At 48.9% G+C, this 17033-nt stretch overlaps 1 protein-coding gene across 1 annotated transcript in view; it reads left to right on the top strand.

The window, feature by feature from the left end:
• Positions 1 to 16613, top strand: part of PTPRC (protein tyrosine phosphatase receptor type C) — an 88786-nt gene extending 72173 nt beyond the window's left edge. The window contains exons 19-31 of the mRNA XM_054576549.1: positions 1282 to 1318; positions 1412 to 1509; positions 2469 to 2594; positions 4308 to 4465; positions 4642 to 4777; positions 6408 to 6557; positions 8020 to 8110; positions 9210 to 9343; positions 10331 to 10465; positions 12129 to 12251; positions 12466 to 12644; positions 14140 to 14275; positions 15451 to 16613. Of these exons, the coding sequence (XP_054432524.1) occupies positions 1282 to 1318; positions 1412 to 1509; positions 2469 to 2594; positions 4308 to 4465; positions 4642 to 4777; positions 6408 to 6557; positions 8020 to 8110; positions 9210 to 9343; positions 10331 to 10465; positions 12129 to 12251; positions 12466 to 12644; positions 14140 to 14275; positions 15451 to 15726 (1779 nt within the window). The 3' untranslated portion in view covers positions 15727 to 16613. The remainder of the gene's footprint in view (positions 1 to 1281; positions 1319 to 1411; positions 1510 to 2468; positions 2595 to 4307; positions 4466 to 4641; positions 4778 to 6407; positions 6558 to 8019; positions 8111 to 9209; positions 9344 to 10330; positions 10466 to 12128; positions 12252 to 12465; positions 12645 to 14139; positions 14276 to 15450) is intronic.
• Positions 16614 to 17033: the final 420 nt, after the last annotated feature.

Genomic DNA, 17033 nt, shown 5'->3' with positions numbered 1-17033 from the left:
AACAAAATCACTAATATTTGCAAGAATGGTTATGTATTATTTGCTGTCGGTGCTACGTAGGGCATAAGATTTTTCTCTACAGACAAAAATGATTCTAAGAATCAAAATGCTCCGGTGCCCAGGATGTTAGACTAAACGGCCAAGGCAGGTATGTCTCACAAGAGCCCACATTTGCCCCCCCACCCCGTGTGCACTGTCATTGTGCAGGTGAGCGCTGGGGGGCTCTGGGTATTCACCTGCCTTGTCCTGGTTCGAGAGGCAAAGGCCGGGGCCGGGGTCCATGCCCGGGCCTGCCTGGCCCCCACCGCCGGGCGTCAGTCACACAGCATCGCTGGCCAGCGGGAACACGCTCCCCTGCCCCATGCTCCGCTCATTCTAGCCATTCAAGAACAAATATCGTGCATGGGAATTTATCTGCAGTAGTTAAAAATGTAATTTACTACACAAAACCCCCTGTTTTCTACTCAAATGCATATGGCAATTACGCCATGGACCACCCTTCTGTCCCCAGCAGAGCTGTGTGCTCCTGCGAGCTTTCCCACGCTGACACATGGCAGCCCCTCAACAACTGCCTGTTGCGTAAACCAACGGATCGTCATACTGTGTCATGCGAAGCTTCAGGAAGCTACCGAAATTAGTCGTGACGTTTTTGCGGCCCGTGTGACTGGGTTTCATCTTGTGGCAGAGTTTCTCTCTCTGAAGGGCTTCCCTGGCTAATGAGGTGAACTGAAGGATTTGCAGATAATTTGGGAGAAATTAGCCCTGGATCGTATCTGCCTTGGTACCCCTCCTTCCCCTTGGCAGCAGGCGTGGGGAGCGCCGGTGTTTGCAGACGATGGAATGAATGTCGCTGCCTCTCTTCTCTGGAAGGGAGTCTAGGTAGACATGTAACCACAGGATGATTTATTAGAAGAAATTGAGTGAAAATCCCCAAACTGACTACACATCTCATAAGGACGCTTGAGGTCTAGCAGGCAGTGTGGGATCACCCCTGTAAACCCCTGTACCGCCGCCAGTGAGGAGGAAGCCTAGTTTTTTAAAATTGTTCCGGGTGTAGAGCAACGATACATGAAGTCATGACAATGGCTTGTAAATGCCACCTGACATGTTTAGCACAAACTCCTGACGATGCATTACTAAAACCCACCTGAGGCTTGCAAATGCCCGGGGAAACCCACAACCAAGAAACAGTGGCTCGGATGCAATGGCCTTCCGCCCCTGGTTGCGTGCAACGGAATAACGTTCTGTAAATGACGTGTCCCTTTCTGTGTGTTTGAACAGGGTTTCAAAGAGCCCAGGAAGTACATCGCTGCACAAGGTAACCTATCGGATTGTTTGGGATTCTTCTGAAACCTTGCTTTTCAGCCCTTTAAACAGGAGATTTCTTAGTTTGCATTTGTTCACCTCCTAGGTCCCAGGGATGAGACGGTTGGCGATTTTTGGAGGATGATCTGGGAACAGAAAGCCACAGTGATTGTCATGGTCACGCGATGCGAAGAAGGAAACAGGGTGAGGGCCCAGAAGATTCTTAGGGCAGAGGCCGAGGTTAGGAAGAGAGGGGTCAGTCTGCATGTCCACAGGCTGTGCACACGTGTGTGGTAATAAAAGAGACGGTTCTCTATTTTAATCAGTAGAACACTCGGTTGGAATTTCTCATATGTGTACAAAAATCTCTACGTATATATGCCCCTATGTACATGTGAATAATATTTAAACATTCCTGCCCACCTGCTGGACTTAAATTTGATTCCTGTGTCTTTGCAGTATTGTTGTTAGTTCAGCACATTTCTCTTCTTAAAGACTTTATTTATATATTTATAGAGAGAGAGGAGAAGGGAGGGAGAGAGGGAGAGGAACGTCGATGTGAGATAGAAACACCTCTCAGACACATTGATCGGTTGCCTCTTGTACCCACCCCAACTGGGGACCACACCTGCAACCCAGGCATGTGCCCTGAGTGGGAATCGGTGACCTTTCACTTTGCGGAGCGACGCCCAACTCACTGAGCCACCCCGGTCAGGGCGAGTTCAGCACCTTTCTATGAGCCGATGCCCCAAGTGTTTGTGAATACTTGAAACAGAACTGACCTCATGCAGATGGGTGGTCATTCACGTAACGTGACTCTAGGAAGTGTGAAAGCCTCCCCACGCCCCAGCCCGAAGTGAGCCACCAGCGACCACGTGGCTTTGCTGACCACCGAGCACGCCCTCGCTCATCAGGCAGCAAACTCTGGGCAGAGCGCCCTCGGCAGAGCAGTAGGAAGCACGTCCTCAGGACCTGGTTGTGGAAAACGGAAGCTGCCTCAAGCTCCCATATTAAGGTGTACGTGTGCTTAAGGAGGAATAGATGACTGTTTTGAGAGTTTCCAATGACTGAGGTCTATTTTAGTATTTTTGTTTGAAGAATGTGCAATAAGCAAATGTGTCTCACTGGGAAACTGGAGTTATTGGTGATTTTTTTAACTGTAGAACAAGTGCGCAGAATACTGGCCATCGTTGGAAGAGGGTGCCCGGGAGTACGGAGACATCTCGGTGAAGGTCAATGAGCACAAAACATGCCCAGATTACATCATTCAGAAGCTCAGCATCACAAACGTGAGTTTGTCTTACGACTTCATTTTAGTTTTTGTACTGTTCATCCAAAAACACAATTACAGAATATTCAGTGTGAGAAATTACACTATACTCAGGAGAAATGATTTTCTATGACCTACAGGAGGAAAAGTTGGGTTTGAGAAGGCACACAAGCCAACTGGGTCAAGATAAGTGACCAGTGAAAGTAGGGTTTGTCCAAGTCACATCCGAGCTCCTTATAATGCTGACTATTGGGGTCCAAAGGAGCCCATGAAATGTTTTAGATCAATGACTGACTTGCTGAATGAGTGATAAAATGGACCTCTATTCTCAACGGGTTTATTACCATTATGGGAAGACAATCTATACATAAGGCACAATTAGAGACTACTGCAAAAAAGTACGAAGTTCTATGCAGGAGAAATGGAATGTTTCATTCAGAAACTATCAGTGCGTCCTTAATAAGAAATTAAACACGGAGATCTTCACGCATGTGTAGGATTCCACTTATGAAAAGTCCAGAATAGGCAGAGTTATAGACAGAAAGGTGGTTAGCGACTGCTTGAGACTGAGCGGTTGAGCAGACTTGTGCGATCACAGCTAAGAAGTAAGGCTTTTTTTGGCGGGGGGGATGCAGGGGTAAGTGGGAAATGTCTTATAATTAGTGGTGATGATTTTATAACTCTGTCCATATAATAAAGAAATTGGCACTTTAAATGAATGAATTTTATGGTATGTGAAGAATATCTTAATGAATCTGGTCTTTGCAGGCTGGATTGAAATTTTCTCTGAATTTCACTTATTGAAGAAGGGTTTTCAGTCATCTAAATTGTATTTCCATATAGTCCAGATATACCTTCTACAGTGAAAAAAAAACACCACAGATTGTGTATTTATCCCAAGGTCTTCTAAGGTTTTCGCGGCCTTGCTAAGTGTTGCGCCCATGGAAGGCTGTTAGAAGAATTCCCCCAGTGGCTTGTGGTTGAATAAGTCACGAGGGGCCCAGTCCATAGATACGGGTGACACATAGAGGTCAATGCCAATCCAGTTATCTTGACTATTTGGCCATCCCTATTCTTAATTAACTTACGTCCTATCAGAAAAGTACAACCAACCAAGTCCTGTTGTTTCTTCTGTTACTGAAATGTGGTGGTCCCTCTTCACGGCTGGTCAGAGAACCACGAACTCCGCGACTTCTCGCGGGTGCCGTGAGGTCAGGACCAACCTGAGCTGTAATCTGGGCTGACTCTCCTCAATCCCTGGCCGTGGTTGACGCTTCTCAGAGGCAGGGGCCGAGGAAATAGAGTTTCACCCAGTCATCGTCAGGCTGTCTTCACAGGACAGGCGTCCTATTTGCTGGCCCACCACGCAGAAGCAGTCAGTCGGCAGGGAGACGGGCCTTGCTGCTTCGAACCCGCCCGCCCACCCCATGTCTCTGTGCGTCTGTGCGTCTGTGTGTGTGTCTGTTTCTGGCCTGGTGGCAGGAAAGCTCCCAGCAGTTCCAGCGACACGCACGCACCCCACTTAGCTTGCTGGTAAGTCGCTGCCGGCTGGTTAGTGCATGCCAATCATGCATGACCTCCCAGCGACCGCTGTGCGCTGCGGACGAGGATGTAACCGTGGCTGAAAGGACGTGCATGGGGGGTTATTTGTACTGGCCGCCCCTTCCTCTTATTTCTGTCGGGTAGTCGGTTCGGGGGGAAAAACTCAAAGACAATATTATCTCTTGACTAGAAAAAAGAGAAAACATCCGGAAGGGAGGTGACTCACATCCAGTTCACCAGCTGGCCGGACCACGGGGTGCCCGACGACCCCCACCTGCTCCTCAAGCTGCGAAGGAGGGTGAACGCGTTCAGCAACTTCTTCAGCGGCCCCATCCTGGTGCACTGCAGGTGAGGGGCTCCCACCGCGAGCCCCGGCTCTCGGCCGAGGGTGCCTCCCTCCGGCCTTGGGGACAGCCTGTGGGGAGAACCTCATCCTCTCCTCTCTGCTTCGCCCGCATCGGCTGTGCCGTGCCGGGCCCCGCCAGGACCGTGGGCTTGGCTGACGGCCGTGTTTCTGTTCCCAGCGCGGGCGTGGGGCGCACGGGCACCTACATCGGCATCGACGCCATGCTGGAGGGCCTGGAGGCTGAGAGCAAGGTGGACGTCTACGGCTACGTGGTCAAGCTGCGGCGGCAGAGGTGCCTGATGGTGCAAGTGGAGGTTCGTTCTCACTCGCGCTGCTCGCTGTGGCCCCCGACTTAGATCTTTTGGGGCGGGAGTGGCGATCTTTAAAGAAACCTAACTGCTTCTCGGTCTCCACCAGTCGATGAAAGTCGTTTTCATCTTCGTCCCCGGCAGCTAAAGCACAGGCTAAGCTCCAGTCCTGGAAGCGTTTCACGTTAGTGCCTGAACGTACAGGGGGAAAAGGACGACTGAAAAATATAATTTTTAAAAATGATGTAATACCACCTACACATATCATATTGGGAAAAGGATAAAAATACCGGAAGCCCATTTGGCAGCATCTCATACAGTGAAAACGAAGGAGACAGACTAGTACCGAGGTTAAGAGCTTGCTTTTTGGAACGAGACCTCCAGTGTTCAACCCTTGCTTCTAATTCTTGGTCCTGTGCATCCTTTCAAAAGGTGTAATGTCTCTGTGCCTCGTGTAAGCCATCTGTAACCGGGAGGTAGTGCTGGGGTTCGCCTCACAGAGCGAGGGCACAAGGCGACTCAGGTAGGGCGCTTGGACATGTGCCCGGCACTTGTGGGGAGCCAGTAATTGTAAGTGGTGGCTGCTAGTGACGATGTCTTCACTTGACCCCGCAATCCCACCCAAGAGAAGCCCTAACCACGGGCACAGCAAGAAACACGTACACAGGTGTTCGCGGCATTCCTCACCGCTGGAGTAGCAAAGGGACTGGAAACACCCGGAACGTCCGTCCGCTGAGAAAATGGACGAGCCACGGGTGGCCACGGGGACTGCCCGTGAGCCCGCCACGCCGATGGCGACATGAGTAACCTAGGTCCACGTCCGTCCCCGTGGTGTGGCTCTGAGGCAAAAACTGAGTGCGGATCAAGTCACCAAACGGGACAGATAGGGCGCAACTTCTGTGACTTTTAAGAAAACACACAGAAATGTACAACGCTTCTAGGCACGTAGACAGGAGTGCAGAGGTATAAAAACGGATTGATAACTAGACCAAAAGAAAAATTATTTCATGTAGAAACAGAAATAGAATTGAAAGACACAGTCACACTCAGGGAACCAGAAGCGGGCAAAAGAGGCTGGGGCTTAATCAGAAATGTGTCTTCCATTTTAAAATAGTGGATTGAAAGACGATAAACAGTTTGGAGTTTCTGGGTTTGGCATATTTTGTGTTTTTTTTTTTAAATAAATTTCTTTTAAAAAGTTCTAGAAAGCTCCTCTAAAAGTGTGTTCTATGGAACATAAACTTCCTTTTTTCTCAGATAATGTGAAGTTTAGTAAGTGTTCTATGTTAGTATTTGACTCAGTGACTCCGTCATAGTCACTGAAGGAAGTAACAGATTTTTTACTTAATTTTTAGGAATAAGGTAAAAGCCAGGCACTACCCAGGGGCAGCCTCATCTGTTTAGCAAGCTAATTTTTTTTTTTTTCTGGGAAAAAAGTCTTGGATGAAACTTGCTCACATTCCTCAGAACTCTGAGCGCCGACGTCCAGAATATTTAAACATGAGAGATAACTCTTTCCTTTTCCATACATTGTCTCACCCCGAGCAAAATTATGGACGTCTGTAATTTATTTAACTGCGATTTATAAAACTGGAAGCTCTCGGTTCATTATCTGGTTTTCCCTTTGAAACCACAGGCACAGTACATCCTGATCCACCAGGCCTTGGTGGAGTACAACCAGTATGGAGAGACAGAAGTGAGCTTGTCTGAGCTGCACCAGTACCTGCTGAACCTTAAGAAGAGGGACCCGCCCAGTGAGCCTTCTCCGCTGGAGGCGGAGTTCCAGGTACCACCCGCGAGAACGATGCTGACGGTACTCCCTGCTAACGCTCCGGGGCACGCTGTCCCGGCGCTGCGGAAATCACGCCACTATCGTGCAGACGTGCTCACGTGTAGAAATCCGACTCTCCAGCCAGCGCTGCGAACCGTTCCTCATCAGGCCGGTAGGAGATCAAGGTTAAATGCAATAGCGGGAGCCGCGGGCCGGCCGCCCCCGGCGATGCTGCCGCCGCCCGCACCCGCGCAGCTGGTTCTGGTTTGTAAAGGAAGTCATTAGGCGAGTTTATGACTCTTTAGGAAGCTGAACTGGCTGGAGCTGAAGGCAGAAACGGAGGGAGGAAGACGTGTGTCCCATCCCATTTATGGGGCAATTACTCTGAAAGCCACCGCAAGATGCCATTCACCGTGACTTCAGAGTGTTGGTGTGGCAACCTCCAATGGCCCACTTCTCAGAACAAAGCTTTTGTAACTTTTCTCCTTGAGCCATGCTTTCCAGCGTACCAGGCTCTGCTGGGAAAGACCCGATACTTGCTTTTCATCAGCTGCAGAATCGTTGGAGGCTGTGGCTCAGAGAGGGGCCAGGGTGGGGCGCACTGTAATCTCAGGCCACACAGTCCCTGGGCCACAGAGCCCCGCGGACCCCCGCCCGCGCCGCAGGGAGCAGAGGACGAGGCTGTCTTCCGCTCGCTTGGGCGTCTCCTCCCGCGCTTCCTGCTCTTTCAGCTGATAAATCAACCCCATTCAACACCCCAACCCTTCTAAACGCCACATGCCCCCACACTGTTTGGAAATGCTTCTGAATTTAATTTCAACACTCAGACACAAAGGCACTAAAAGAAAGATTGAGTTCTCTCTCGGAACAAATAGGATTTTGCAGGAGTGGGAAATCAGCTTTTCAAAAAAGCTACTGTGTTCTTGGTGGTGTCTTCAAGGGACACCTCCTTTTCACACGGTCCCCCCAACAACACACCGAAAAACAAATACAAATACAAAGGTGAAGAGACAGCTGGGAAGAGAGGCTTAGAGTGGATGGGAGTTTGCTGGTGACAGACCACAGCCACCAGAGGGCAGGCAGGATCCCCGGCCAGCGGCCGCCTCCTGCCCACGGAGGCAGGACGCGGATCACGAGAGAGACAAGCGAGAGGAACAGACTGTTCGTGCAGGCTGCTGTCGCGCGAGAAAGGGAGCGGGCGGGCGAGAGAGACAGAGAGAAAGGCCGGAGGCCGGGAGGGAGCGTGCTCTGTTCTCTGACTGCGCACTTTCAGTCCGACCTTACCGCGCCAAAAGCACCAAGTGCCAGAGCAATTAAAAGGGAAAAGGCGGAGGCGGACTTAAAAATCGGGAGCTGTAGGGAATGGGTGTACACTGGGGACACTGGATGGGAGATGTTTGCGTCGGGCCCCGCGACGGCGCTCAGCCCGTGCTCGCGCGCGTGACGGGGTTTTCCATCCTCTTTGGTCTTCCCGCAGAGACTTCCTACGTATAGGGGCTGGAGGACGCAGCACACTGGGAACCAAGGAGAAAACAAAAGCAAAAACAGGAGCTCTTCCGTCATTCCATGTAGGTCGTTTATTTGATTGATTGATTGATTGTGTGTGTGTGTGTGTGAGAGAGAGAGATAAACCCAAGCTCTTGTGGATTTGTTTCATGGAAGACACGCGCACAAATGACCGTGAAGCAAGTTTTCAATACGGGCTGACACGGAGGAGCCCTGGGTGGGATGTTTAAAACTAAGTTAAAGCAAATGCTCGGACCCCAAACACTCACTATGGCCTTGGGGGGCCAGACCGCACCCAGTGTTTTCTTTCCACCTGAAGGCAGCTCCCCGACAGCTGGGAGGAAACAGACCCACGTGCTGTGTCTCTCAGTCGCCTCGGCTTCGCTTCATTTCAGCCGTCTGCCCCGGGGCAGCAGGCAAGCAGCGAAGGCTGCACACTGTCCTTCCCTTTCGGTCTTTTCTTTCTCCCTCTTGATCTCGGGGAGGTTGAAAAAAGGTGAAAAGGACGCTGACACCTGCCCATCGTTCAATTCCGCAGATCAAAATGCACGCAGTTTTCGAGACTTGAATTCTGCCTCGTAAGCGCACTGATAACAGCATCTGGGAGGGCTCTAACGTTGTTCAGATGTACACAGTAAAATTAGCCTGCAGAGAATATAACCCTGGCTAATAAGCTAACCAACCACATACATCGGATCGGCGCGTGGTTGGCCTAGTTCATTTCTGGAGAATTCTTTATGGACGTAGTTTAAAATATGAAGTGGACAGTGACGTAGCCAATCAGATCACTTGATCAGGTCATTAATTTTTTAAAAATTGAGATACTGAGGAATTATAGACTAAATTTTTTATTACATCATAATTTATTGGAGATACTGATTTCATTAAGATGTCGTTTAAAAGTGACTAGACTCCAATAGGACAGTAAGTGTTTGCCTGTGATGTAGTTTGTTAACGTCCACATGTAATTTTTAATTCCTCTCAAGCAGAACGCTAATAACCGGTTCGTCAGGAAGCACTGACTCTCCCGTAGGATCCCACGCCCTGTCGCGCCAACAAGTGTACATAATGTCACTGCGCAATTCCTTCCTGGCTTCCACGGGGCAGTCGGGTGGGGGTGGCGCCTCCGAGGGGGACTCACCGCCCGTGTGCCCCGTGCAGACGACTTCAACAGAGTGCAGCTGAAACACGAGCTGGACTTCAGCAAGGAGAGCGAGCATGAGTCCGACGAGTCCTCCGACGACGACAGCGACACGGAGGAGAACAGCAGATACATCAACGCCTCGTTCGTGCCGGTGGGTGCCACGCCCCTGCCGCTGCCGCCGCTCTCACGCGGCGGCGGAATGGCGAGCTCGGCCCTCGCCGAGCGCCGGCCGACGTGACAGCTCCCATTCTTTTCTATTCTCTAAAATTTATTCTTTTTATTCAATCTATTGGTGTGACATCGGTTGATGAAATTACGCAGGTTTCAGTTCTTAATGCTATATTGTAACATATTGAAAGACAAAGACATTTAAATAAGACCTAACGAGTTGATACAAAATAAGACAATTCTATTAGTTGCCGTTGGTGACAAATACAACTATAATCATATTAATTTGAAAAATAAAATTTGAGCAACTACAAGTATTTGAAAATGTTTATATTGACACACATACCCACATTATAAGCAAATCCAAATTTGCATGTTCATACAATTAAAAGCTTTTCATTCAGATTATCTGAATGTTAGGTGCATCTGTGCCACATACCTGTGTTTTTCAATAAACTGAAAATTCAAACAGGAAACCTTCAGTCATTCTGTAAATACCTTTTACATATATACTAAGTATGTACTAAGTTGGCCTTATTTCTTTCCCAAATTTTCCTAAAACATACATTCAAAAAATATTAACTTAATAATGAGCTATCACAAGAATGCATAGACAGCCATTAAGTAGAAGCATGATGCAGATAATTTGAAATGCTAGTGTAATTTCATTTTACAATCATATCAACCTTTTGAGGGGGAAAACAGCATTTTTGGAAGGGATAACTTGTTAGTTTTGCGAGACATGTTCTTAACTTGACTTTATAGCATTAGCTAAGTATCACCAGTAACTAGATAAGTGTTCTACGCGTAGATACCCCACTGTGGCTCGGGCCTAAGAGCCTGCCTGTTTCTGTGGAGCGGCGCTGCTGGTGGTATTAAGCCGCTGTATCTCCAAGGGGAGCGTTCCGAGCCCACAGCTCTTGTCACGCAGCGGCACTAACGGAGACCCATTTCTTTTTTTTTCTTGAAGAGCTACTGGAAACCCGAAGTGATGATCGCGGCCCAAGGGCCGCTGCGGGAGGCCGTCGCGGACTTCTGGCAGATGGTTTTCCAAAGGAGAGTCAAGGTCATAGTCATGCTGACAGAGCTGCAGGAAGGAGACCAGGTGCGCCCCTCCGGTGACCTTTCATTTCCATCTTCCTGTCACAAAATGCCATTCTCCGTCCGGGGTAACATACTCGATTGCTACACCCAAGTCTTGCTGACGCCCCGTGGTACAATTTCATGTGGCCGTTGGGACCGTCCTCCACCCCCGAGGCGGCTCCCCGCGTCGTGTATCTGGGCTCTGAGTCCCCAGCCCCGCCCACCGCTCCCAGAGCGTCTGAGGCGGGCAAACCCGGGTCACCTCGCCGCAATGACAAGCGACAGCCCCGTTTTCCTTATTTTCTTCAACACAAAAACCAAACTCCTCAGTCTAAGATTTTAGACCTTCAATGATCTGGCCCCGCATCTACCTTTCCATTTTCCTCCTATGTTTACGTTTTCTATACGTCCCACTCTGGGTAAGTAGGGTTACTGACAGAATCTTTTTTTTTTTTAAGATTTTATTCATTTATTTTTAGAGAGGGGAAGGGAGGGAGAAAGAGAAGGAGAGAAACATCCATGTGTGGTTGCCTCTCGTGCGCCCCCTACTGGGGACCTGGCCCGCAACCCAGGCATGTGCCCTGATTCGGAATTGAACCGGCGACCCTTTGGCTCCCAGGCCAGCCCTCACCCACTGAGCCGCACCAGCCAGGGCTGCTGACGGAATCTTAACGCTCCATTTGCATTTTCATCCCCAGTCCTAACTGAACGACATCCCAGGTCTTAATCTCGTGCTGCTAGCGAGACAAACATCCGAATCCGCCTTCCCTGTGTCCACAATCACATTTACTAGTGAATCTAAGATCTCACTTGATCTTCTGCTTCATGCCTGTGATGTGTATTTGATTCTCTCCCTCATCCCGAGTCATCAAATGTTCCCGACTGTTTAGCACGGGGCACTGTATCTGACACACGCTGAAGTTTATTTAATGAAAAGCCTCATGAGCATGCGATTACAGTATATGCCTTCTCTTTCTCTTTTTCTCCTGGTCCCCTGCCCTGGACATACAAAGTTCTTCTTCCTTTCTATGTTTTTCCTTTTTTTTTTCAAAAAAAGAGATACATGCTGATGTTTGCAGCCGTCTCGTCCTCGGCCTCGATTGCAAGAGCTGGGAAGTGGGAGGGGGCGCAGGCCCACGCAGCCGCTGTGGGCGGTACTTGACAGAGACCCACCTGTAGAGAGGACGCAGCCTTGGGATTCGCCTGCTCTTCAGTCTGGCCCTCGGGCTAGACATCCAGCCGGCTCCCGCGGGGCTGCCGGGGGACAGGTCCCCAGCTGGGAGGCGGAGCTGTGGCGATACAGGGGTTCCCTGAGGAGCCTCAGGAGGGGCAGTGAGACCTAAGATTTCAGGGCCGCGGCCCCCAGCGGCTCAGCCTCCACCTTGTGGGGAGGGGACCAGGCAGGCAGGAAGGAATCTCGAAGACCCCCCGCAGAGGTGACAGGGCTGTTCCCGGGGTGTCCTGGCCACCTTGGTCTCTCCCAGGTCCCCTCGATCCGCGCGAGAAAATGCCGGATTTGTGGAGCGGATGTCCCCACACTTAGAACAGACTTCAGAGTGTTGCGGGCGGCTTGTAGTTCAGAAGCTCGGTTAGCGATCTTAATAGAGCAGAGGGGACGGAACAGAGGTGACAGGAGCCGAGGACCCCCGTGTGGACATGGCTGCACCCTGTTCTCTCTCACTCAGGAGGCCTGCGCTCAGTACTGGACAGAAGGGACGCAAACATACGGAGACATAGAAGTCAGCCTGAGAGACACTGCCAAGTCCTCTGCCTACACCCTCCGCATATTCGAGCTGAGACACGCCAAGGTACAGCGGCTGGCCAGGGCGTCTGTCTTGGGTGGAGACCACCTGGGGTGAGAGCTGACGTCAGTGTCCCCAGGAGAACAAAGCAGCTCTCCACAGAATGCGCGATTACAAAGGTGTCAGGGTCGAGAGCCGAGCAGCCGGGAGGAGTGCGCGCCCGCCCGGCGGCCCCGGGGCGCCCCTCACCTGCGTGTGTTCCCTTCGCTTCCGCTTGCAGAGGAAAGAGCCGCAGGCCGTGCACCAGTACCAGTTCCTCAACTGGAGAGCGGGAGGGCTTCCCGCAGAGCCCAAGGAGCTGGTGTCTATGATCCAGGCTCTCAAGCAGAAGCTCCTGACCAGGAACCCCGTGGAAGCGTCCAAGAGCCACAAGAGCGTGCCTCTGCTGGTTCACTGCAGGTGCGTGCGCTGCCGACCCCGCCCACGCGGCTTCCTGTCCCCTTCGACGTGTCCTGACGGCCGAGGTGCCTGGCGCCGGGGGTGGGTGGGGGGCGGACGGGGAGCCCCCTAGGGAGTTGGCGATGCTCAGTTATGCCCGGCAGTGCGACTATTGTAGAGATTTTTCTAATAGCCGTGATTGTATCACGGTGCGGTCATTTTAGGCTGTGAGTTGCGTAGGACCAGTGTCGGGTCCCCTTTGAGTCCCTAGTGCCTAATGCTGACCCTGGAATGTCCTATGTCCTGGGTAAATTAGTGGCTGAATGGAAGGGTGTGTGAGCAGACAGATACGATGTTTGCTTCACGCTTACATGTATCCGTCACTTCGTGGGTGTGAACAGAACCCAGAGGACTGGAGGCTTTGTCTTCAGTAAACACTGGATGTGTATTAACTGAAATCTTCACTCTTAGCAACTTTGATTTGAAACCTACCCGTTGATTTCCAAGAAGCAAAGATTTTAACAATCAATAATACTTCCTTTTATTTATGAGCTATGCAGACCCTTAACTTTCATCTGCAGTAGATGCCTACATATCCACCTTAAATAAGAGATGTAGAAAGAAGGAGGCCTATGGAAAATGTTTCCATAAAAACAGTCCAGTAAATGAGAAATGTAAATGCAGTGAAATGCTTTCAGAATTTTTCAGAAAGCCTCATTATTATTAGAATTGCATATTCTAGAGTTGAGCCCTTAGAGACCCCTCCTGACATTTATTTGAGGTTTCCAAGGTGACATTGATGTGGCGAGAGAGCCGAAGGAGGGATTTCAGGTTTAAAACAGTATGTGTGTCTCGGGATATGGCTGAATACCAATGATATGTTCCCGAGTTACGTACAATAAACAGACTCTGCCAGTAATAAATTCTTTAAATGAGATCTTTAATATAATGTAACATACCGCTCACAGGTTAGTAAATCATTCCCTTGCCCTCTCTTTAATGAATAGTTCCACCAGATACATTTTTCTATGGATGCAAAAGCACAGACATTTGTGAAAAGCACAGACATTTGTGAAAAGGTAGGAAGGCAGAGGAGAGAAGGAAAATGGGCACGTGGTCTAGTAATTTACAAAGTATCCATTCCAGTGCTTCCCGCTTCATCAGTTTCTAGCCTGGACTTGAACTTCCCTAAACCTTGGCAACCCCACCCGTCAAATTGGCACCATGATATTCTTCCCGACAACCTCAGATGGAAACAAAACTGCGTGAAAAACTGAAAAGTACTACACAGAACAAAAGCATATTTTTCATCCTGAGACAAATATGCTTTAAGCTATCGGATTGTTTTATTTTCCCCAAAATGTTTTTAGCATAAATATTTCACTCTTAAACGATTAGAATACAATAATATAATAGTCATGTAGTGAAGGATATATTCTGTCTCTTGAATTTTTATTCTATCATTTTTTCTATAAAATGTGAAATTATTGTTGAAAACCACTTCTATCTTTTATAGAGATGGATCCCAGCAAACAGGGATATTTTGTGCTTTGTTAAATCTCTTGGAAAGTGCGGAAACAGAAGATGTAATAGATGTTTTCCAAGTCGTGAAATCTCTACGCAAAGCCAGGCCAGGAATGGTCCTTACGTTTGTAAGTATACCTCACCTTTGCTTTTAACGGGTTTGGGATTTCTGACAATTTCTTCTCCTCTCCTCCTCTACTATTTTACTTTTCCATTCGCTTTTCTATTCCTCTATTTTGTCTTCCATTTTTACATGATGATTCACATTGAATTATTAATAGGAGACCGAATTAGGGTTCACCAGCAATCAGGCACGACTTCCTGAGCAGGAAGACCATTTATTTAAAAGCTCATGAACCGCCCCCGCCCCCCACCAACCCCCTATAATCTTGTATCCATTCGTGAGTTTCCAGAAGGGCGGCAGCAAGGACCCAGACTTTCGGGGGCCCAAGCCTCCCGCATCTCCCTCCAAGTTTAATTTCCTAGGCGAGCCACAGGGCCAGCTCCGATGCGGGGGTGGGCAAACGGACGCCCTTCCTCTGGGCGAGAGGGGCCGCCGCCAAGTCACGCGGCACAGAGGCCTGGAGACCGAGAGGGTGACCGTGCGGCACTTTTGTACTCAGTCTACACGTGCCGATCGTGACCACTCACGAGAGTCAGGGAATGACGCAGCAACGGGCCACAACGTGAACTTACCTGCTCACGCACATACGTGCAGCATTTAATTATCTGTCACTGAGCTTGCCTGTATTGATTTTCGAAGTGTATTGAGGGCCTGCTATGTACTCCTGCCATTAAGAGACCCATGGTTTAGTGTAAAGAAAAGGCAGATATGTATTCAACAGTGTGGTGACTGAAATGAGAAAGAAATGATAAGAAGAACGTGCATGAGGACACAATTGAACCTGTGGTCACCTGGGTGGGCTTCCTGAGGGAGGGGGCTCTGATGTTAGGTCATGCGTAGGTGCCGTAGGTGCCGGCCAACAGATGGGGCACGAAACTTGGCATCACAGGCCAGTCGGCATCCTGGGCGGAAGTGAGGGCATGAGACCGTGCGGCGCCTGGGGGAATGGGCACCTGTCTGGTGAGGCCACCAGGTAACTTGTGAAGAGTCCCCTGCAGCCCGCCCTTTGGAACTGCCGGGACAGAACACCATTTCAGACGTTCTTTTCAGGAGAACACAGACGGCTAGGTTCCTGCCGCCCAGGACTTCCTCGAGGGCGCAAGGGGCTCCCACTCATCCTAGTGGCGAGAAAGCCACAGGCGCTTTCCTGACCGAACTCTGGCTTCTTTCCTTCCCCAGGAGCAATACCAGTTCCTGTACGATGTCATCGCCAGCACCTACCCTGCCCAGAACGGGCAGGTGAAGCGGCACACCGGCCAGGGAGACAAAATTGAATTTGATAACGAAGTGGACAAAACAAAACAGGAGGCTAATTGTGTCAGTCCACCCAGGGCCCCAGAGAAGGGCCAGGAAGGAGGCAAAGAGGGGGAAGGGCCCAAACCCGCCGGCGGTCCCGGGGAACCAGAACATTCTGCCAACGGCCCCGCGAGCCCAGCCATGACCCAGAGTGCATAGGGGCAGGCGCGCCGCGCCTCCCGTTACACATCATTGCTATTTTTCTCCAAGTAGGGAGCCAAACTAGACATGCACTGGAGTAATGATGTGACTCGGCCAGTTTTTCTGGCAAGCTTCTATTTTTATTATATTTAAAACCATTTTGTACAGTCGTATGCTTATTTTAAAACTTTACCTATCCTTCAGCAAAAGTAACTTCTTTGTACCCTTTGCCTGTGGGTTTGTGTGTGCGTGTGTGTGTGAGAGAGAGAAGGGGCGGACTCCAAGCGAGTCTAAGCGCCCTTGAAAAACGTTGCCTTTTTGTTTTTGTTGGGGTTTTTTGGAACAAGAAGATGGAAATATTTTTACTGGAAGCATTTGCTTAAAGCGTCTGTTTTCTGAAATCACAAACTGCATGGGGGCGGGGGGGCGACCACGCGTGTTTCCGGGACGACCTCCAGGTGTCGTTGCGGGCTGATCCGCGCACATCCTACCGGCCGCTATTTTCATTCCGGAAACAGACATAACAGTAGGAAGAGTGTGTATAGTTCCTACAAGAAAGTCAGCAAAATTAACGTCGGAAACCTTATATTCCATATGTTAGCATTTAGTGCGGCCTCCTTCAAGCTTATTTAATCTAATTTAAAATTTTCAAGCAAGCCTATCTTTGTATCTCCACGAGGTGTTTACATTTTACAACAAGGATTATTTTCTGTAAGATATGTGGCATTCATTGCTTGATACTTTTGACCCCAAATTATATGTTTGTTAGGACTGAATTTAAATAAACATCTTTAAACAAATACAGTCTGTATTAAATCCATAGGATAAAAATAGAATCATGCAAATGTATTTGTGCTAAATATTTACATAGGAAACTTAATACAGCTATTTTTATGGAATAAGACTTTGATATGAGACATATGATATTGCGTATGTATATTTTCCATGTTAAAGTTTCTCTGAAGTGCTTTCACTTTGAATTTTTCAAATGCTTAAGACTGCTTTTCCTAGGAAATGATGTCAATAATCATAATAAAATTTAACCATCATCTTCTCTTGTCCATAAAACAGTGTGTGACATATTCATGAACGTATTATATAAGCACATAATAAAATATAAGTTATGCAATTAACATTTGTAGAACAATTCTACAGGCCTCAATTAAAAAACATAGTTTAATAATTGTTTAGGTTCTAGGAAAAATTCAAGGAAAATGGTGTTTTTCAAAATATAAAGAAAACTCCTTCTATTGAATTGTGCATCAGCTTATATACCACCTTGAGGTAGATTTGGTTTTCTGTATCTTCACTCTCCTGATTTTATT

Source organism: Pteronotus mesoamericanus, unplaced genomic scaffold, assembly GCF_021234165.1.
Source record: "Pteronotus mesoamericanus isolate MK-2021 breed Mesoamerican mustached bat unplaced genomic scaffold, CSHL_Meso_final contig_347, whole genome shotgun sequence".
Classification (NCBI taxonomy): Eukaryota; Metazoa; Chordata; class Mammalia; order Chiroptera; family Mormoopidae; genus Pteronotus; species Pteronotus mesoamericanus.
This window is presented reverse-complemented; position numbering and strand designations above follow the sequence as displayed.